Genomic DNA, 22,925 nt, shown 5'->3' with positions numbered 1-22,925 from the left:
AAGTACTAATATGATTTGGAAAGCCCCCCCTGGCAAAAACTGGTTGTTTCATAACAAAACGAGGCCAGGGCAAATAATTGTTTTTTTTTGTTTTGTTTTGTTTTTTTACCTTTAATGTGACCTTTAACCAGTCCAACTGAAGACAAAATCTTTTAGGATGAATCAATTAAAAACAAACTAGTTTAGGCAGGCCTACTTATAAGTATCTTTGTTACCAAGTTCATACTGCTGAATGCTACAAGGCTAAATATTACACACTGTACCTTTAAAGGTAAAAAAAAGTCTAAAATGATTCGCCTTGGCCTCATTCTTGCATCACAACAACCTGTTATCATTACCAGAGGTGTGTAGAGTTTTATATCCACTTTTGGAAGACCAAGGAGTTGAAGCTGCAGGGTCTTTGTAGTTAATCACATACATGCCCTCTATGGTTACTTTAAGTTTGCTGTGTCTAGTAGGCTAAATTTATCTTATGAGGGAGTTGCATGGGTTAAACATGGCAAAATATAGGGCGCAGATGGCCCAGCGGTTGGATAGCTCTCCATGTACGTTGCTCCCCATGTATTACAGATAGACTTCATAATAATAGCAATGAAGCAATCTGAAATAATGTGCTTCTGGAACATTGTACAAGCCTTTGAAACAGCAACATTTCTATTAAATGGAAAAGATTGCACATGTGTGTATATTAGACACAGGAAGAGGAGAGACTGAGGACAAATTGCCCACTTATTAATCAATCTTAGACTGTGTTGATCTTTGAGAACAATTGACGATAAAAAACAAGAGCAAAGGGACTTTGTGTGGTTAATCAGCATATACTTTTTAATCTCATTTTCCACCTGATTGATTAATCAACATTTTGACAGCTCTAATTTTAAAATGTCTCTAAGCCAGGAGTGACTTATAAAAACAGATATATATGCTCAGTATTGGTGCATTATTCTTCCATGACAAATCGGACATTTAAAAATTTTTTTAATGGCATTTACCACACAATAATCCACCAATTCATTATTTCACTTTGGTGGATATGTCTAAGTATAATTTGCTTGATGTGAGGACATTTTGAGTCTTTTTGTGGGTCTTGAACTCAGTGGAGGGTTTAGGTAAATATTTGGACTAGATGCCATTTCTCAGGGGTGGAAAGTAGCTAATTACATTGTATTGTAAAATCACGACACTTTCAAAAGTACAGTTAAAATATATGCAGTGTGGACCCATATCAAAAGACACTAAACTGTTAAATTAAACTCTATAGGAGTTTCATTAACACCGTTATTTTTGCCTTATTATGGAGATGCAACTTTACCTGAACAACCTGGTTGGGTTTTTATTCTCTTGTTATTATTGCCAATAAGGAAAGATATATATTTTGCTGTACAACTCCTCAGTAGCTACTCAGTACTTAAAGTAAACTTTGAATGACTTAATATTTTACATTTACTTGAGTAGATTTATACACCAGTACTTCTACTTAAATGTACTGAATTAGACAGTAACTGTACTTTTACTCAAGTGAATAAATAATAAATTGAATAAATGGCAGAGGTGGAAAAAAACCTTTGTAAATCTGTATATAAATCCAATACTAAATACATACTCATCTTCAAGCTGAGTCCCTCCAAGACCCACATGAATTAAAAGCGATGCATTGCTGTCAAAAAACATCAGTTTTATTTGTTTCATTGATAACACCCTAAGAAAATAGGCCATCACACTTTTTTGTACTAAAAGATGTATAAAGTATTTAGTAAGTGCTTTATCATGATTTTAGTAAATATGTGAACTATTTCTGACAAACCTCCCCAGGTTGGGAACCAGTGCTTTAGTGCATGAGACCCCAGACAATTGGCTACCTTTTCCTAATGGTAAGAGCTGTCTCTGTGTGTACTCTGCCAACTGACCTTATTTTTCGGTTAGTTTGCCCTATTTGTTTGTATATAAATGAACATGTTTAGTGCTGGCTGCCTGGGTGTAAATAGGTGTTCACTAAGGTTCTTAAAGATTATATAGAATATAATTTTAATCCTATGAAAATGCCATAATGTTGGTTCAACAAAGCTCCTAAACTAAGAGAAAAATGTAACAGCTTTACTCCTGATAACATGCAGTATATGCAACCTTTGAAATCAGCTTCTGTCGTATTATCTGTCAGGATTACCTTGACATACTCAAAGACTTTTTCTGAAAAGTGATTAAACAATGTGTGCTTTATTCACCTTTTATGACACAATCTAACATGGAAACTGCTTTGTGCAAATACGAACTAAAATCCACAGCTTAATGTGATTTGTGTTGCCTTCACACAAAGAGGTAGTGTGTTTCTGTGCACATCCTAAATCCTTACAAAGTGAAATGTTGGATTAAAACAGCGAGAAACAAAAGAAACAGATACTTTTCAACACTGGAATCATTGTTTTTTAAGCAATTAAAAGACTGAAGCCATCAAATGTGAAGTATGGCTAAGACTTTGCCTCTGTTCTGTCTTGTGTAAACATACCATGTACTGGTACTTTAAGTAGCTTAGTATAAATGATGATCATTAGTAGTAAATATAGTTATATTCATGTTATTATATCAGGGTGAATTATGGAGATTGTTGTGCTTTCCTGTAATTTTTGACTCAAGCTTCAGCATCACTGTGATAATTCAATCTGCTCTGATTTGCTGCTACATGAAGAGTCCTTCAAAAAGGTTTGTTAAGGGTTAAACAAATGGTTATCCAAGAGATTAAAGGCATTGAAGACATTAATCATGATTTGGTGAAAAGTCTCATTTACACCCATTAGTTTTTGGGTTTTCCAGTTTTTGGTGATCCATAATCTTGATGTTCTTTTCAGCATTTTCAACATTCCTTAACAGAGTCTCCAGCCTCCTCTTGATCTTCTTCTGGTCCTCCAGGGCGCAGCTGATCACTAAGGCCTGAAACTTCTGATCAATGGGAACAGGAGGAGCCTCGGTCACACAGGCCGCATGCAGGGCCAGCAGCTTCTGTCGGCTGCCTGCCATGTCGTCCAGCAGCTTTTTAACAATTTCATCAATAATAGATGTGGCTTTGTTCAGCGCCTCCTCCTGCTGGGAGTTTCTGATGGTGCCAACAGAGATCTCCACAGACAGCGTGCGGCCCATCAGACGGTTTGCAGTTAGATCTAGCTCTTCTCTCTCGCCTAGAAAATACAGAAAACATTTGATACATGACCTTACAGACTAGATAACAGTCCTAATACACAGTCTAACCTCCTCCGTGCACAGCTCTGCAGTTTGCTGAATATGATTCATGAGGGCCAAGTCATTAAGGGTGGGGTGCTAAACTATGTAAAGAATTTTAAAATGATATTTTGTGTTTCAGAATTGATACTGACACCAGGTATCAATCTGACACTCTTTCAATTAAAACACAACCCGTATTCACAAACACTGGGAGAATCCTCTCAGAAGAGCTCCAAACTTTGCTTAAAATTTTCTAGCAAGGAGTCCTGGCTTGGTATGACACATTCTTTCGAAGACTCTGATTGGCTGCTGCCAAATAAAAAAAAAAAAATAAAAAAAAAGAGAGAGAGTGGGGTCTGGCTACAGACCATGCATCACTGACATTCACTCTCACAGACTACATCTGAGAGGCTGTATATCTTAGAAAGAAAGTGGCCATAATTTGCCCATACAAGGTATTTCCAATTTTAGATTTTTTTTTTATTCGACTTTATTTGTAAACAGGGTCTGGAAGTTACATCGGTAAAACAATTATACTGCAAACATTACAGACTAGGAAACATCTAATAAGAAATAGAGAAAAGGGCCAAAGGCCCACAAACATTGCCTTGCTGAAGCTAACATAGCTATGCAAGCTATGTAATTACTCTTACTACATAAACCAATGTAGCAAAGTAAGCTTTAGCAATGTGAGCTTTAGCAAATGTAGCTGAAGCTAACGTAGCTATTTAGATAACGTACCTACTACATAGCTGCTTTGTGAGCTAAGCTTTAGCTACGTTAGCTGCATAGTTATGTGAGCTACGTAGCTTCATTGTCTATAATTAAGTTAGCTTTAGCAACATGAGTGTTAGCAAATGTACCTAAAGCTAACTTAGCTATATAGATATGTAGCTGTCTTATGAGCTTAACTGTAGCTACGTTAGCTTCATTAGCTACACATATCAGTCAACTCCTACTATGTTGGATCGTACCCTAAGACGGTGGACTTGTACCCAACGAAGTCGATAATTCAAATGAAAAAAGAAATGCCAATTGAATAAAATATGTAATGTAAAATAAATGACTGCGTAAATATTCACCTCCTTCAAGTCAGTATTTAGTAGATGCACCTTTAGCTGCAATCACAGCTCGAGTCTTAGTGGATAAGTCTCAATCTGGCTTGCACATCTGGACACTGCAATTTTATTCCATTCCTCTTTGCAAAACTGCTCAAGCTTAGTCAGATTGCATGGGGATTGGGAGTGAAGAGCCTTTTTTAAATCCAGCCACAAATTCTCTGTTGGATTGAGGTCTGGGTTTTAACTCGACTACTCTAGAACATCCTCGTTGTTGTCTTTAAACCATTTCTGTGAAGCTTTTGTCCTGTTGGAAAATAAATCTTCTCCAAAGCTGTAGTTCTCTTGCAGACTGAATAAGATTGTCCTACAGGATTTCCAGTATTTTGCTGCACTCATTTTACCTTCTACCTCTACAGACCTTCCAGGGCCGGCTGCTATGAAGCATCCCCACAGCACAATGCTGCCACTTCCGTGCCTCACAGTGGGGGTGGTGTGTTTGTGGTAATGTGCAGTATTTGGTATTCCACTTGAATACTTTTTGTCTGCACTGTAATTTTTGATATTAAACAGCAAAAAACACATTTTGACCAAAACTCAGAATATTGCAAAACACTCCAAATTACAATGTTATTATGGAGAAGACAAATCTTAACTCTTTTATCCATGCATATTTTGTGTTGGATTCAATAAAGCTGCCATTTAAAAGTATCATATGAAATCAAGAAGAGTTTGAAAGGAGAAAAATAATGATCTTTGGTTCATGCTTGGGTGGGGTGCAAAATCTCTCGTTCCCTTCCAAACCCCCTGAGGATCTTGAACACCACCCAGCTCTGATGAAGCACTGAGAGCATAACCTCACTGGATCACAATGTAACAGTGATATCAGAGCAGCTTAAAGACGTTTTTACAAGGTGGATCAGACTCCAAAGCTTGGACAGGAGAGTGAGAAGCCTCACCAGCACAGATGTTCCGCATTTCTTGACTGTTCTGAATGGACTGAAGCATTTCCAGGATGCACTCCCTTTCCTGCTCCATGGCCGATGCTGCTTCACGAAGAGCCTCCACCCTGAAAAAACAGAACACATGACACCCACTCAGAACCACATCCTCTTACTGGAATAATGACCAACAGCTACAAAGAAAAGTTATAATAAGCAGTTATTGTGGTGTACTTAACAAAATAACATACATACTCACCTAAACCGTTTTTTTTTTTTGTATTTCGTCCGATTTTTTTAATTAGACGTCAAACAACCAGGCACTTTCTATCACTCACGTTAGGATTGATTCCATAAAACTAGATCTATCGATGTGAAATATACAAGAAGTCTCCGGATTTAAATTTCTGACAACCCCAGAAGTGTCCCGCATGTCCCGCACATGTTCAGGCCTGTTACTGTCACTGTACCTCAGCTCCAGCTGGTCCAAACTTTCCAGAAGTCGTCCGGAGCGATCAGCCATGGACAGGGTCCTGCTGAACTTGCACGGAGCTTCGTTCATCTTAGCGTGGATTTTCGCCTGAGCCATGATGCTGAATGATTATTTTAACGAACCGTAACGCAGAGAGAAATCCTCAGAGTGAACCTCAGCACTGCGAGCTGTCCGGCAGACTGCAGCTCCTCTCTCCGGCTGAAGCAGCGCCCGAGGGAGAACATTTCCAAACATGGGCTGACACTTCCCTCACCCTGTCCTCACAGAAGCTTCCCGAGGAGCCCAGAACACTGGGTCCCAAACACAGGTAGGAGGACCAACTACAGTCCCTCTGAAAGCACCAGATGGCCCTCATAAATACTTAAAAAAAACTTTAATTTTAAATATAGCTTTGGACACATTTAACTCACTTGTATTATTATTTGATATACACGGCTGAAAAGTATTTGCCCCCTTCCTAACCCCCCTTTTTATATTTTTCATGCTTAAATATTCCAGGTCATCAAACTGATTTTAACATTGGACAAAAATAACCAGAGTACATATAAAATTGAGTTTTTAAATGATTTCATTCTTTAAGGGAAAAAGCCATCCAAACCTACCTGCCCCTATGTGAAACAGTAATTGCCTCCTTCAGGGGCGTAGCTAGGGATTTTGGGCCCCCAGAAAGAATATTACAGAGGGCCCCCTTTACCGACTAGCCAAGCAATAAAAGTTGAATCATTTAAAAAAAATCTATACATTTAAATGTATGTCTGAACCATAACTTCCTGATGTATGAGTAATATTTCTACTATGGTTAAATTAAATTTACTTGCATTATTTTGTAGTGCTGGACTATACCATTTGGACATTTTTAAGGGAGAGGCAAGGGCCCCCCAGTATTTTATTTCACTCTATTTTTGATTTAAATTTCTGTCTGTTGACCAATTCGTTTAGTTGCTTTTGATTCAATAATGATACTAATTACTAAGAAAAAAATAAATAAAAACACTTTTCATTGCAGGCTTCCCAAGGGTCCCTCCCTACTGTGGGCCCAGATTTTTCTCCCCTGTGCTACGCCCATGGCCCCCTTAACCCAATAACTGGTTGTGCCACCTTTTGGTGGCAACAACTGTTAGCAAGCATTTGCAATAACTGGCAATGAGTCTTTCAAATGACTGTGGAGGAATTTTGGCCCACTCTTCTTTGCAGAGTTTTTAAAATTTAGGCACAATACTTAAATAGGTACCCGTAAACAGATACAGTATATAAATATATAAGAACACTGGTATAAGGCAGACATTATTTCTGATTAGTCTGCATGACTGCAATTTGTAATTAGTTGTTTTATTCAGGAAGTTCTTGTGCAATGAACAAAGAGTAACTCAAATTGATATCATGTATCATGTAATATCTTTTATTGCTTAGTTTATGTAATTCTCAGACAGAGTACACTGCCACATGTAAAACTTGCTTTTGTTTGTCACACTGTAGATAAGCCCATGTTATCCTGCAATAAATGGAAGAGAATCATTGAAACATGCACTTGTTTTTCAGCCATCTTTCTCCACCAACTGATCAGGAGATGTTGGCACAGCCAACACTCGCATGAGGGACCCCACATAGGCATGGCTTATGCTCGATAGTTATCTAGCTAGATTTCAGTTATAGCAAGCACATACAGATGGGTTTTTTTTTTTTAACTTTGTAAAAGATTTTATTCATGGCATATAAACTTAGCACAAAAAGTAAGGAAATTTGTGTTCAGTTCATTATTTCTTTACAATACTTCTTGGCGATAGATCATATACCGTTAGAAAGCCTGTATTACCCTTTTATATGGTGCCACATGTTTAAGGAACATTTGCCAAATCTTCTCTGCCAATGCCAAACAGCTTTTTCTGCCATTCACTCTGGTTTGGTGTTTGGTGGATGCAGTGATTGAAGTCCGAACAAACAAGACATACAGGCAATTTAACAATTTATTCATTTAACAATCAGGAGCCTCCGTAGCATGTGGAAGAACCACAGGCTCCTCCTCCTCATGCTGGTAACCAGCCTGGTCACACACTGCTTTGTGAGATGGCATCCCATTCTTCAACCAGCATTCGTCACAAGTCAGCCAGTGCTGGTCACTCTGGCAGGAACAGCACGCCCAAGCTGATCCTACAAATATTCAATGGGGTTGAGGTCTGGGCTGCTGGCAGGCCATTCCATCCTCTCCACTCCCAAATTCTGGAGGTAGTCTCTGATAAACCCTGCTCTGAGGCGAGCGTTGTCATCTTGGAGGAAAGATTTAAATCCCCGGCTGTGCAGATATGGGATTACCACTGGTTGCAGAATCTCATCTTGACATCTCTCTGCACTGAGATTGCCTCCAGTGATGACAGGCCTTGTTTTTCCAGTGCCGCTCCACACCATCACACTGCCTCCACCAAAAGACTCCCCATGTTTTCTCTACACTTTGACCCTACAATCCAACAGCCGTAGAGCAAAAGTAACAAGAGTTCATATTAACAGCAGAATAAGCTGTTTGTCATTGGCAGAGAAGATCTGGCACATTTTTCAAGAGTGCAACCCACAAACTCAGCTCCACTGCTCATCCTACAAATGCATTTTCCTGACAGATAAGGTATTATTTAAAAGGGAAATAAACAGGCTTTTCAATGATACACAATTACAAGAAGCACTGTTACAACAAAGATATAATCTACCAAACATAAATTTCCTTATTTCTTGTGCCGAGTTTATCTCATATCATGGCTCTATGTCCTGAATGATGTGATAACATAACGTATTCATTATTGTTTTCCTTGCAGTTTTATTTGTGTTTCTGTAAAAGCTCAATAAAAACTGCAAAATGAAAAAAAAAAAAACTAAACAGAATTAACCTCTTCATTCTGAAACCATAACACTTGTTTAAAATCAATCATTTAATGTCTGTGTCTTTGGCATACACTGTATAAATTTAATTATAAAGTATGGGTCTGTAACTACATATGTTCAAGCTTTATTCTTGGCAGATGATGTGGGGGCTAGATTTTCAAATAGATATAACAAACAGTGAGATCAGTCCCCTTCGCCTACACTGCAACTGATTCTTGGACACTATCCAGCGTATGACCAGCGCAGCAAACAGACCTTTTTTGGTCATGGTAGCTCTACTCCAGATGAAATATTTAGGCATAATGGCTGACAAGTGGATTTCTGTAAAATGGTTCAAACATCAAGTTAGTTCTGATAAAAATGTCACAGTCTAAATAGTTTATGGAGTTGCTTTAGTAGCTGCAGGGATTCAAAAATACCACAACATACTGTATGTTTCCTCTTCACATTTTCTGAAATTTAGAAATATTCCGAAAGGCAGACAGGAACATGTGGCATCCTCTGGCCTACAATTGATCAGTGTTAAAGTTAAATCACGAGGATATGATAGGGATTTATTCAAGAAGTTAAATCTGTGCTTTTAAACAGATTTAGTTATGAGAACACATAAAGTATGAGCATTTTTAAGCTGCAGTGTGTCTACGAAGAGTTATAAGTAATATAAATGTTGATTTTATCAGTTTGGCTACAAGAATTAAATTTCCATGTTGTGATCAGGGTTCATTTGTCAATTGTCATTTTTTTTTAACACTCAGCACTAGCATAATTATTAATAAGGATGCACAATATTCGACTTATGCCGAGATTGACAAAATCATTTTAGCTGCTAATGATATTTAAGTGTAGTTAAGACCTAAAACTTCAGCCATTAAAACACACAATTTTAAGTTTGAGGATAAATAAACCAACAAATTTCAGTCCTTTAAATCACTTGAAAGGGAAAGGAAAAGGAATTATGAATTTAAAAAACTTAAGCCGTGATAGGTCTGTTGTTCCTGCCTGAAATTCCACCAACTTAACTGTTCATACAGGCAATATTTACAGCTTATAAAGGCAGATTTTTATAGACAAAATATCAAATGTAATTCACTTTTTAAGGGAATATCTGATGATTTTCCATCCAAAATATTTTGGGCTTTTGAGAGAACATTAGGGGCTTAAGGCCTGTAAGGCACGCCCTGCCTCCACTTATCACATAGTTTGACCTTGTTTTGAAACTATTCATGTCATCATATAAATTTAGTTTTCTTCACAGATATCTTACAGGTCAGTTCTGTGTGACCTGCTGAAGGTTTTATATCCTCACATCAAAATGAGAATTGAGCCTTAATTCAACCCTAGATGTGACTTCCCCAGTGAAATTAGATGGTAGCTGCTAAATACTACAAATAGGAGAACCAAATCCTAATTATCTTTTTCCACCAGTGTGTAAACATTGTACTTAACATGGGCTACTCAACTATATTAGTACGTTGGACCATTTTTAAAATTATTTTGTTGATTTGTGCAACACAAAAATAAATGAAGTGGAAAAGAAAATAAAACCTTTAAATCTTCTGTAATGATTAGAGATGGTATCTAGTAACATGAAGCTCCTGTTTAAAAGAACTAAAGGCTGAAACTTGTAAGCATAAGCAGCTCTACTTCTTACATTGCGTACAATACACCAGATTTAAAGGCTGCTATGAAACCCGAGACAGCAAATGGAGATACAGTTGTCGTCACAAGTTGGGCAACGGAATTTTGCAGGGTCATCGATGCCATCTATAGCTCACATGTCGACAAACAGAAGTGTTGAGTCGCTACAACACATGACCTTGCATAAATCTACAGGACTACCTTCTAGTACATACCATCTGCTGACTGTAGAGGGACAAGAGTGATACTCTGTGATTATTTTCATACAGTGATAAAGTCATGAAATGATAAAAACACAGGAAGGCTAATGAGTAACTAATATTTATTTAGAATATTCTGAACACAAACACTTGGTACAAAACATGTCAGTTTAATGGATGAAAATAAGACGTTATCACGGCCTTAAAACTCCAAGAGACTTCTTTTAAGTGCTTCTTCTAAGTCTGAAAAAAAGAAGAGAAGGATTTAAAGTCTCAAAATTCAAGGAGAGTTCAGCCAAATATCTATTATAAACTGTGTTTTTTCATCATTTGTTAACATTTAAGGCCACTGTGGTAAATCTTTCGTATCTCCATAACTAAAGTTTTATCTTTTGTCAGAACAGAAATGTGCATATTTAATCATTTATTTTCATATTTACTACAGTTTCAACTTAAAATGATCACACATTTTGAAAACTAGAGTTTTTTTAAGTACTACACATGCAATATAACAGATTTTATTTGATTATATTTAGTTTTTATTCCACATCTGAGACAGAAACATATTTAAGAATGCATAACTGACCAAATATCTGATGGAAAACGTAACATCATCTGATATTCTGCTGTCAATGGATACACAAAAAGAGAGACATCCAATGACCTCAGCAGAATACAGAAGAAGAAAAGGAGTGTAGCAACTGCAATAAATCTGCCACCCTAACACTTGTAGCCTCAGGCTGCAATGAGTTATAAACCCTTCTCGTGGGAAGTAGGAAGGGACATAAACACATACCTGCTGACTCTCTCGCTGACTCTCTTGCTTCTTCTGCACTCACAGACAATGCATAGTTCATCTCTTCCTCAGAGTCATCTGTGACACAGTACCAGTAATTTAGCAGTTTATTCATTAAAAGTAAGTTAGAAAGATTAGGACAACATATTATTATCATCACAAATCAGTGTGGGCAGATAATGGCTCAAAAAGTAAATTATCGTTATTGGGAGATGTGAAATTTCTGCCAATATTTACATGAATATTTTATTCTCTACCCTGTGAATTTCAGTGCCCCTTGTAAATAGATTGACATCTAGTATTTGGCAGCTGTGAGCTGAATAGTTTTTGCCTGGATGTTTGACGCAAGTCAGAACAATAAACTTCAAAAACATATGGATGTTATAAATGCAGAATTACACTATATGGACAAAAGTATTTGGCTGCCTGTCCATTATGTTAAGATGGACTGCAAGGACATTGCATTCAAAGAATGCACTTTAATATGGAGTTGCCCCCCCTTTTGCAACTTTAACAGCCTCCATTCTTCTTGGAAGGCTTTCCACAACATTTTGGGAATGTTTCTGTGGAAATTTGCACCCATTTAGTGCATTTATGAGGTCAGTGCATTTATGATTTTGGATTGCAATCTCTGTTCCAGGACATCCCAAAGGTGCTTGATAGGGTTGAGGTCAGGGCTCTGTGCGGGTCAGTCAAGTACACTGAACTCATCAAACCATGTCTTTTTATTCCTTGATTTGTGCACTGGGGCACAGTCATGTAGAAATAGAAAAGGGCCTTTCCCAAACTGTAGCATTGTCAAAAATGTCTTGGTATATGGAACCATTAAGATTGACCTTTACTGGGGCGCACCAGTAGTCGAGTGGTCAAAGCGCGCACCATGTATGCAGGCGACCGGGGTTCAAATCCTATTTCCTACATGTCTCTTCCCTGTTTCTGACTCTATCCACTGTCCTATCTAATAAAGGCAAAAAGGCCAAAAATAAATCTTTAAAAAAAAAAAAAGATTGACCTTTACTGGAGATAAGGGGCCTAGCCCAAACCCTGAAAACAGATCCATACCATTATTCCACCTCCACCAAACTGGCATTTCCCTCTAGAAATTTCAGTGTGCTCTGCCCCTTAAGGAGAGCGCTGGGGGCACTGGCAAGGAAGCAAAACTATACAGAACTACAGACAGGTACAGTTTCTAAACATACTTAAGCAATTTCAGGTATAAATGGGCCAAAAAATTATGTTGGTGCAAATGTGCGCTTTATTGAAAAATTACTATAAAGTCTTTGGCACTATTTTGCAATGCAACTTTTGGCTACGTGTTCCTCTGCATCAGCAACGTTACTTTAAAATGAAACAATTTCTATATTTAGGTAATTCAACATTATGTTAAACATATTTACAAATATCATGTTCCATTGCCACTAAATGCACCTTAATATTGTACCCATAATTGTACTTATAACAATGCTACAGTCATCTGTATTAACAAATCTGATGACTGGGTAAAAAATAGCTGCTAAAAAATGCAAAAAGAACAATTAAGCTCTATAAATATGCTTTACTCTGCATGTACTTGCTTATGTTATTGTCTATGTGGTTTTTATCACTTACGTTCATGCTCTTCAGTCTTCTTGTTGGCCTGATCTATCTTCAAGACCTTCTCTAGCACCTCGTCTTCAACATCTGAAAAAAAAAATCGTAAAAGCAGAATTAAAAGCTGCACAAAAATATTGATGACATATGACAAATGATTTAAACTGATTTACCATTGGTGCCTGGCTTGATCTCAACAGCATCAAGTATGTTAACAGTGCTCGGTTCTTCTTTCACGCCTTTCCTGCAGGTCGTGGACATTGTCCTGCACGGCTCCAGTGTACAGTGTTTGGTGTGATGGTGTTTATGGAAACTTGGTACATCTGGAAACGTCTCCTGGCAGGTTTTGCATTGTACGTCAAAGGTCTTTGCCAGGCTAAAATCTGGATGTTGTGTGTGGATGTGAGTTTTCATCTGTGGGTAGGAAGGCATGGACACACTGCAGTGATCACACACAAACTGACATTTTCCCTTGGCAGACAGATTCCTCATGCACTGTGTGTACATAGCTTTCCTTTCCCCTTTGCTTTGTTCTGTACCCATGCATGGGCACGTCAGCTGGCTGATGCTTTCAGCAGCAGTAGGCTGCTCAACTTCAGCATCGTTCATACAGTAGTAGTCCTTACTGTGAAGACTCTTGTAATGCTCCAAGAACTCTACATTAGAGTCAAACTGCATGCTGTCACAGAGGCCGCAGAAGTGGAAACTCTTCAACTCGCCGTTGTGCTCGTTCATGCAGTGTCTGCGTACAGTGGACTCCTTGAAAAACTTTTGTGGGCAGTGTCCACAGATGAATTTCTGGTAGCTGTGACTGTTCACGTCGCTGCAGTGTTTGTGGACGTCTGCTTCTGAGTCAAAGACATCCTCACACATTCTGCACATCCAGGTCTGACGTGCCGTTAATGAAGACATCTCTTCTGTATTCTGCTGGACTGTGGACTTTGAGGATGAACAAGAAACAACTTTACTGCTCGTCGATGGCTTGGCATCTATGACTCCAGCCACCTCCTCTGGCACTTCTTGTTCAGTGTAATAGGTGTGACCACTATGAGCTTCTGACAAATGAGACAAGATATCTGGGTACCGAGGCTTTGTCAATTTGCACTTGCGGCAAAAGAAGAGAAAATTAGAGAGATGAGCTCCTCCGTGAAAGCGACTCATGTGCAGGCGGGCTATAGAGGATTCACCCATGTGTTTGCCACACACTCCACACTGATGGAAAATCTGGTTTGCAGCCAACAAATGCTTACTGGCTGCAGCCTCCTCAGGAAAATGTTGACCACACTCGCAGTACCATAATGTTGTAGTACTGCTGTTCACACTGATGCTCAGTTTCTGCCGTTTGGCTGGAAATTCTTCATCATGGCTCCCCTTCTTGTTTCTTTTCTGGAACGATGTTTCAAGGCCAGTAGACTGTCTTTTCCCCTGGGTGTCTTCAGTTTTCTGTCTGTGTTGAATTTCACTAAACCTGCAGTGTTGAAGGACTGCTTTCTCCATTGTTTGGTTGACCTCCACATCATGCTGGGTCAACTCTTTATGCCTCTCAATTTCAGCTTGGCTGAAAAAGAGTTTACAGCATGTGGAGCACTGCCCTAGCACTTGTAGCTGTTTCATTACCTGAGCTATGGTTTTATCAGCCTTGGCTACAGCACAGCCCTGTCTGCAGTGAACGCTAAGAGGGAAAAGAAGGAAAGGTCAAATTAGTTCTACACTTCTGAACCAAAAAGGGGTCTGCTATGCAAACATGATAAACAGATGTTAATCTTTGTACATATACAAAGTAAAAGAGAGTGAAACTTACTTAAAGTGAGCTTGTGCTGCCTGATGTGAAGTCAGTACTTTGAAACATAGAGAGCATCTGACATTAAACATTGTATCATTGCACAAAGCAATGAGGCAGTTCTTCACGTACTGGGGAATTGGTACCGGCACTGCTCTTCTGGTAGTTTCTTTAAAACAAAGAAAAAAAGGCACATGAAGTCCTTGACACAGGAAAGCAGCTAAAGCCCAGTTCAGACCAAGGAAATGCAACAAGATGAGTTGAAAGTTGTGACTGATATCAACAGCCAGCACCACACCCCTGGACGTCTTACCCTTTTACTGATTTCAACCATGGTCAGTACACTTTGGCTTCTTTGATAAAAAGAAGAAAAAATACACCAAAAAAACCTGTCAATGTAATTAACCGATTTCTACAAAGTAATGTCAAATAAATAAAAATATGCAAGTTAAATTAGTGAAGTCCTGCATAAATATTCGTCCCCTCTAATTCTACAGAGGTCCAGCCAGTGCTAGTAGTCTCACAATTAGTGAATTGGGGATTCCCTGAGTGCAATGAATTGTAGTATAAAGACACCTGTGTCTGGAAAGTCAAGTCACTGGTTAATCAGTATTTCTGGCTATCATTACACCATGAAGACAAAAGAACACTCAACTCAGCAACTCAGAGAAAAGGTTATTGAAAAGTATAAGTCAGGGGGTGAATAAAAAAAATTCAAAGGCACTGAAAATCTCCAGGAGTTCAGTTTAATCCATCAACAAGAAATGGAGGGAACATGGCACATGATTAAATCTGCCTAGATCAGACCATCTGGGTTCTTTACAAGTCAAAGCTTTACAGGAGAGTGGCAAAGAGAAAGCCACAGTTGAAGAAAACTCATTAAATCTCTAGAGTCTGCCAAAAGCTGTGTGGGAGACTCCATGGTAAAGTGGGAGAAAGTTCGTTGGTCTGATGAGACCAAATGGTGCTTTTTTTGGCCATCAGACAAGACGTTTATGTTTGGCGGACACTAAGCACTGCACATCACCACAAACACACCATGGTCATTCTGAGGCACAGTGGTGGCAGCATCATGCTGTGGGGATGCTTCTCGACAGCTGGACCTGCAAGGGTTGTAAAGGTAAAATGAATGTGGAAAATAATAGCGAAATCCTGGCAGACTATGGCTTGTGAGAAGATTTATTTCCCAGCAAGACAATGGACCGAGGCATACAATGAAAGATACACAGAAATGACGAATACTCTGGAATGGCCGAGTCGAAGCCCAGATCTCAATCCAACAGATAATTTATGGCTGGACTTGAAAAGGGTTCTTTACACCTGTTCCCTTAGCAACCTGACAGAGGTTGAGTAATTTTAAAATTGCATTGTCCAGATGTGCAAGCCTGTTTGAGACCTATCCACATGGACTCAATGCTGTGTGGATAGGTCTCTCCTTTTTTTCAGTATCTTTATGATCATAAAAATTAGGCAGTATAATCTCTGAATCAGGCTGATTTACCATTAATTTCCTGTCATAAAGATGCTGCTTGGATGGAAAAATAAACAATTATCAAACAGATGGAACGTTGTTTAAAAATCAAAACTTAAATACACCTTACCATTCATGGCGAGTGACTCTGTGAAATGGTTTTTAGCTGACATGTGCTGAAGGCACTCATCTCGGATGTTGAAAAGCAGGTAGCAGGCGGGACAGGCAAAACACACAATCCGCTGATAAATCTGATTGATGCTGTGATCATCAGGGGTAGATGAGGATATCTGGTAATCAAAACACAACACAAAACATGAGTTGTCATAACACTGAGAAGGTAGTTGATAAGTTTTTCAATGAGATGAAGAAAACTGAAGAAAACCTTAGACTGCAGATGATTCTTCCATGCTTCTTTAGTCTGGAAATGTTTACCACAGGCAACACATGCAAACAGCTCAGGTGGACTTCCTTTAAGAGTGATGGTTGGGTCACAGGGAGAGTGATCAAACCTACATAAAAAATATTTAGCCTAATTGAAATAAAGGTCATAATTTTCTCAAAAAACAGTTTGAAACTATTTCCCCACCACTGACAGAAACAACGTAGGATTACCTTTTTAAGTGCCCGCCCAGGAGGGACACATTATCGAAAACTCGACCACAGTTAATCACTGGACAGCTGTGTTTTGTTGAACTCTCTCTAGGGAAAGTGGGTTCTCTGTGTCTTCTTCTAAAATTAAAACCAGTACTGATCATTCCAGGTTTCACACCTTTAAAAGCACAAAGGTAGAGTAAAATTAGTTAATGTGGAACCATTTGCACCTCTCACACAACAAATGAAGGTCATTTTTAGGCTGATATTTCTGAAAACAAAATTGGATTTCAAAAATAGAACATTTACCTGGCATCTTTAACCACATGTCTACACAGTGCTTAGCTTCCCGATTCACTCCATTGGCAGGACTAAAAGCCAACTCCTGCTGTCCATGAGCTTTTTGTAGGATTTGCTTCTCCTTAAAAAAAAAACAAAAAAAACAAAAAACATGAAGACCACGAAGAGATAAAACAGATCCTATTCTAACACCTCTTGTACAATGTTACACAAAAGTTAAAAACTTTACTCTGGTCTTTAAGTGAAACAGAATAATGTTGAGAGTACATACAATACAGTTTGCCTTTGCTGTTGTTATTTAAGTTTTACCAATTTTGCCCACATGATGGCACTATTGCTGCTACAAGTAGCTTTACTCGACCCCATCTACCAGCCCTATTTATCTGGCAACAACTTTGATTCAAACTTTTAGTTTTGATTCCAACCAGAGACAGAAAACATACCATAACTGTTTTTATCAAATAAATGAATGGGTCAAATGTTTTCCCACAGTTGTAGGCACTTAGGTGTCAGACATGATTTGTTTTCCACTGATAAGGAACGAACAAATTAGGAACACAATATTTGATTATGGCCAATATTTCCAAATTCATTGTGGCCGACATTGAAAAAAATATAGAAACTGTCGTTCAGACCAAAAACTTAAGTCCTTTGAACACACTTTTAATTACAGGAAAGAGGATGAACAAAAAAAAAGAAAAAAAGACTTCAGCTGATGTAGGTCTGTTGGTCCTGCTGAACACTCCATAGACTTATTCATGCATACGGACAATATTTACAGCTGGTTGTAAATAACAGCAGAAATGTCCATATCTGCTGATACTGATGATCAACTTTTTAAACTAATATATATCAATAACATGCAGATAAAATTACCTGGCACACCATACACTGTTCTATATCCAGCATATGGATATATTTCATAATCATCTGGAAACCTCTCTACAAAGTGGCAGAACTTTTCAAAAAATTCTCAGAAGGGGATTGGATAAACGTTCCGTCTGTCACATTCATTACAGCCTATCAGACTGACAAGACATAATGAGAAAGTGGCTCTAGTACTACTCTTAGTACAGGCTAGTGCTGCCATAGTTTATTCTTCTCAGTGAAAAAAATAAATGCTGAAGCCAGTCAGGAAGAGTGCAAAAGCATCTCTCTGCCAAGACAAGCTTTTGGTGTGGCTCTTCGCTCCTGATTTAATAAAGACATGGGATCTAGGTCTAATAAAACCGCCGCTTTACTACAGTTACATTCGAGCTAAAAGCTAACACGGCAGCAGCCTTTGTATACACTGGCAAACCCCACACTCAATGATCGCAAACTCATGGAGAGGCAGGCCAGGAGAAGAGTGAAAGCATCTTTTCTGTCTTAGCTCTAGTTTAATAAAGAAATGTGGTCCAGTTCTGACAAAACTGCCACTGTGGCTACATCCGAGCTAATCACTGCCCATGTATATCCCAACTCATACTACAACTACCCCCTTCTCCCTGTAACTGTCACAAACTCATGCCAGAGCAGGACGGCAGAAGAGCGAAAACATCTTTTCTGTCATGGAAAGCCTTCAGTATTGTTTTTTGCTTTTGTTTTCATACAGAAACATGGTCGAGTTCTGATAGCAGCCACTATCAGCTTTCAGTACAACGAAACCTCGTCCATAGCTACCCCCTCAAACACAAACACATTACTGTAGATTTTTACAAACTACTTTGCACTATTTCCAAATCCATTTCAAGCATTGTGTAGACATCGTTATTTTTCATGCAAGGTAAATCTTACAGAATGAATCTAATTTCCCCATCTGGTGTCATGTTGTGTTTGATAAATGTGAACACTGGGAAGCAAACACAAGACAAGTAATCTCTCTACTGATCACATTAATTTTTTTTCCAAATCTAAAATGCAAGATGAAGAAAGCAGCTGAAGAAAATAACATACCAATATTACCTTACCTTAAATGCTTTACATTTATTTGCTCTTTCTTTCTTCTCTAGAGCCACCTGATGTGCTAGTCTGTCCAAAGTGGATGAAACACGCCTCTTTTGACAGGCGATTTTATCTTCAATCTGCAAAGAAAAAAAGGCACAACTGTTTTAGAACACCATAGAAGTATATGGACATTATTTTACTATAACAAGTCATCTGTGAAGTTACTCACAGTGCCTGAACATCCCTCATCCTCACTGTCACTCAGTAGATCGATACATTCCAATACTGGTCTGAGTGGACCCTCCTGAAAAAGAGAAAACACATCATGCTATAAGATGTGGGTCTAAATCATTGCCCCACTACAGATTGTGCCTTGCATGAGTATTCCTCCCTCTATCAAGTTAAAACTGCTAATTAAATTGATGACATTTGGGCTGTCTGCAGTGGATTGCCATGTTAGTCCATGCACCTGAAGTAGGAGTGGACGATATCTTAGTATTTAAAACAATTTGAAAACAAATGAATAAAATTCTTGTCAATTTCAGGTTACCCCTTTAAATTAGCTTGTGCATCTAACAGATGTCTGCTTTTTGTATAAATCTTGTTTATCCTTTAAACAGTTAAAAGCCGCATTAAGCCAAAGTGAAATCCGGGTTCTAACATGCAAAATAAAAGTGTCAAAGGGCTTTGAATACTTGTGAGGGTCACCATATAACAAAGCTACAAAAAAGCAATTCAGTCTCATTACAATGATAAATAATTTCAGTGTTAGTCCAGTCAATCAATGTCAACAGGAAGGTGTCCTCTAAACACTGACTGATCATTTCAATAGATAAAATGTGCAAATGACTTACTGATATAAACTCCACTTCTTCCACCTCATCTTCGTCGGCTTGAGCGGGCGAAGACATTTATCTGAGGAAATAAAACACTTGTAATACACCTTAGATCCTCATGTATTTAAGTGTGGGGATTTAATAATATATTTGCAATAAGAACTTATCACTGTGTTCTAAATTATTAAGCAAATAGATTCCAAATTTTTAAAAAAAATTGAATATTAGTTTTTTAATTGTGTTGCTTCTTTTGTCAGTTTCCATCACTGACACCAATCTCAGACAGGTTTGGTCATTAGTTTGCCAGAAGGTATGAAAACACTGGATATCTCAGGAAAAATTAATCATTATGAATACTAATGAATAATGGTACTGTGAAAAGATTTGTATGATTCAGAGTGAAGATGGGTTCGTTCAGATAAATGTGTATTAAGGAAAGTTTATGTAAGGGAGCAGCGAAAAGGTATGTGAAGCTGCAAGTGCCTCTGGAGAACCTCTCGATGCAGGATGCTCCAGAGGTTTGTTGATGTGTGTAAAGCCATATTTCAGTCACCCTTAACTAATGCCCACAAGGAGAAACAACTGCAGTGGGCCCAGAAATATATGCAGACTAATTCTCAAACAGTTTTTTTTTTTTTAACTGATGAATGCCATGCTACACTGGATGATCCAGTTGGATGGCGTTCTGGATGGTTGGTGGATGGCCACCACCATGACTAAGCAAGGTTTCAACTTCAGCAAAGAGGTGATGGAGTGATGTTTTTCAGCTGGAATCATAGGAAGAGAGTTGGTAGGACCATTAAAGGTGGCTGAAGGTGTCAAAATGACCTCAGCAAAACATGTGGAGTTCCTAACTCGACATTTCCTGCCATGGTATAAAAGAACCGTGTCTGTCAGAGTAGAATCATTTTTATGCACCATCCCATGCTGCAAAAAATCCCACCGAGGCATTGGCTGCTATGGGCAAAAAGGGAGAAAAATTGATGGTGTGGCCATTATCCCCTGACACTGAGAACCCATGGGGCATTTTTAAGGAAGTTCTATGAGGGTGGATGGTGTTAAAACTCAAACAGCCACTCTGGGGGGCAATTCTGGCATTCTCAAAGGAAATATAGGCAGAAACTATACATGGACTTGACAGGAAAAAATGCCATTGTCATCACTGGTAATTCTGTTGAATAAATCTAGATTACAACATAATTTTGAGGAATAAAAAATCCTATCGACTGCCAATTATATAGACTATTTAGGAAAAATGAACAAAAACAGTATATGCACAATAATTGAAAACACAGTGCATTTAACTAGCAGACAACTACAAAGTGATTTTAAAGAAAAAGTAGGACAGTAAATAACAACAGTAACAGTAAAATAACATGCCAAATCTTTAGTCAAGCCAAACAGAGAAAAGTCTGCATAACTGAAACAAAAAGGGCAACAACACGTTGCAAACACAAAAACACAACAACAACAACCAAAAAATAAATATGAAGTTGCTGGTTATTGTAATCCACAGACAAGAGACAGCTCGTTGCTACAGACCTCTGCTTGTAGATTTGGCCTCCTACCTGGACATCAGTCAAAGTGATCCTCAACAAATTTGCTTCTGATATGCGTCTTGGCGGTTGATTAGTGATTTAAAATCAAAATAGATAACGTAACAACAAAACTTCATTTTACATATGGTCACTATGGTAATGTTGCTCTTTAATTCCAACACAATGTAGCCGTTGTTAGCTTTCCCGGAACAGGGTTGTGACATGGCAAATATTAAATTGTTTTAAATTCTCCACTTGACAATTAATGCATTAAACACCGTTATTTAGACTTTTCTTCTACTTGTTGCTTCTTTAAAGTAAGAAATCCCCACTTACGTTTTTGCTATATCGCTCAATTTCATCAACATTTAGTCATGTAGGTAAAAATACAACAGAGGACTATAATGTCTTCCTCGCTTACCAAGCAGAGAGTTTAAATTCTTTGCTGCCACTGGTGGGTGGAAGTTAAATTGCGACGGTCTATCTTTATAAATCTCAGTGTTGTTGCTATGACATTTTCGGCCACCACCGGCAGCAGAGTGCCAGCTGCTGCATTGTGCCCAATCTTTTAGACAGAAGAAGAATGAAGGCGGCAAAGTGAAATGACTGCATTCACGTTCTGCTCGGATATTCGGAATTCACATAGCACTTATTTCGGTGCGTTCACGGGCTTCGAGTCATAACTTTGACACAACATGGACACACACATTTTATTTTAAATTTCTTAGAGCTAAAATATGTTACTATGAGCCACTTTTCATAGGCAGTGCATTTTAACAGACTAGTACTACCATCTTGAGACAATTTCCCCAGTGAAATCTTTCATTTTTCCAACTATTACGATAATCACTGAATGCAAGGAAAATATAGATGTGGGTAACGGTTAAAATAAATCCAGCAGTCACATCTTTGCGTCGTGCTCACACAGCTGAACACCCACTGAAAACGAGCGTTCAGGATCTATATGTAATCACGAGAAGTTGTTCTGTAAGTTGATGTCTGATTCAGCAACTTAATAACAGTGATATAGAATCACGGTGCCCCAGTCTGACAGCAGCAGGGGAGGGATGGTTCCTAGCGTCTGGCTAATGTTAGCTTTCTGACGTTTGCAACAACTTCACAACGCTTGACTTATGTCAGTTAATACCACGGCAGTGTTGGACTTTTGTCCGTTTTGAATGGTTGAAAGAGAAAAAAATTTAGCTAAGCATTACATACTTACTGCTTATTCTTGTTCAACAAAGTGTAAGCGAGCTGTAACACCCCAATCCAAAGACGTCAGTGTAGCTAGTAGAGTCCGTGAGGAGACGTCACATCAACTGCAGCTGAAGCGCTCCTTTTCTACACGGAGTGTGCCGCACGGACGGGGTTACCGACGGGATAATCACCGCCTGTCTGTCTGATTTTTATACGTGGCAAACTACCTCTATTAAAAAACCCAAACAGAGTTTACTATATCAAAATATTTAACACGAGGAAGTCCAAGAAGACAACACATATGCACGACTGTATTCATAGTTCCATTAAAATCACGTTATTTATCAGCTATAATACGCTATTCAGTTAATTGTACTTAGCTTGAAGGTGTCCAATTTAAGTTATGTAAGTGCATAAATGCTTTCCTTGTGTCGCATATGTATGTAGACAGTATACTTTTGTTGTAACTGGACACCACACATAAAA

General features: G+C 38.5%; 2 protein-coding genes across 8 annotated transcripts; both read right to left on the bottom strand.

Annotated features, from left to right (window-relative positions):
• Nucleotides 1–1,658: 1,658 nt before the first annotated feature.
• bag2 (BCL2 associated athanogene 2) lies at nucleotides 1,659–5,940 on the bottom strand. The gene is made up of 3 exons (XM_041789236.1): nucleotides 5,683–5,940; nucleotides 5,231–5,340; nucleotides 1,659–3,170 (listed from the first exon to the last, which is right to left on the bottom strand). Exons 1-3 carry the CDS (start codon nucleotides 5,799–5,801, stop codon nucleotides 2,776–2,778), a joined length of 624 nt encoding a protein of 207 aa, XP_041645170.1. The 5' UTR covers nucleotides 5,802–5,940; the 3' UTR covers nucleotides 1,659–2,775.
• Nucleotides 5,941–10,516: 4,576 nt separating this feature from the next.
• znf451 (zinc finger protein 451) lies at nucleotides 10,517–22,544 on the bottom strand. 7 transcript variants are annotated; one of them, XM_041789940.1, is made up of 14 exons: nucleotides 21,579–21,615; nucleotides 21,273–21,321; nucleotides 19,723–19,783; nucleotides 19,098–19,172; nucleotides 18,892–19,005; nucleotides 16,952–17,063; nucleotides 16,664–16,820; nucleotides 16,434–16,560; nucleotides 16,179–16,338; nucleotides 14,599–14,746; nucleotides 12,971–14,469; nucleotides 12,816–12,887; nucleotides 11,208–11,285; nucleotides 10,517–10,654 (listed from the first exon to the last, which is right to left on the bottom strand). In XM_041789940.1, exons 3-14 carry the CDS (start codon nucleotides 19,777–19,779, stop codon nucleotides 10,614–10,616), a joined length of 2,640 nt encoding a protein of 879 aa, XP_041645874.1. In that variant the 5' UTR covers nucleotides 19,780–19,783; nucleotides 21,273–21,321; nucleotides 21,579–21,615; the 3' UTR covers nucleotides 10,517–10,613. The 7 variants fall into 7 exon arrangements, with proteins under 7 accessions (XP_041645874.1, XP_041645870.1, XP_041645875.1 ...); XM_041789936.1 differs by lacking the exons at nucleotides 21,273–21,321; nucleotides 21,579–21,615 and adding an exon at nucleotides 22,465–22,544; XM_041789941.1 differs by lacking the exons at nucleotides 21,273–21,321; nucleotides 21,579–21,615 and adding an exon at nucleotides 22,461–22,494.
• Nucleotides 22,545–22,925: the final 381 nt, after the last annotated feature.

The sequence above is a fragment of the Cheilinus undulatus genome, linkage group 6 (genome assembly GCF_018320785.1).
Source record: "Cheilinus undulatus linkage group 6, ASM1832078v1, whole genome shotgun sequence".
Classification (NCBI taxonomy): Eukaryota; Metazoa; Chordata; class Actinopteri; order Labriformes; family Labridae; genus Cheilinus; species Cheilinus undulatus.
The sequence above is the reverse complement of the archived record's forward strand: the minus strand, read 5'-3'. Positions and strand labels throughout refer to the sequence as shown.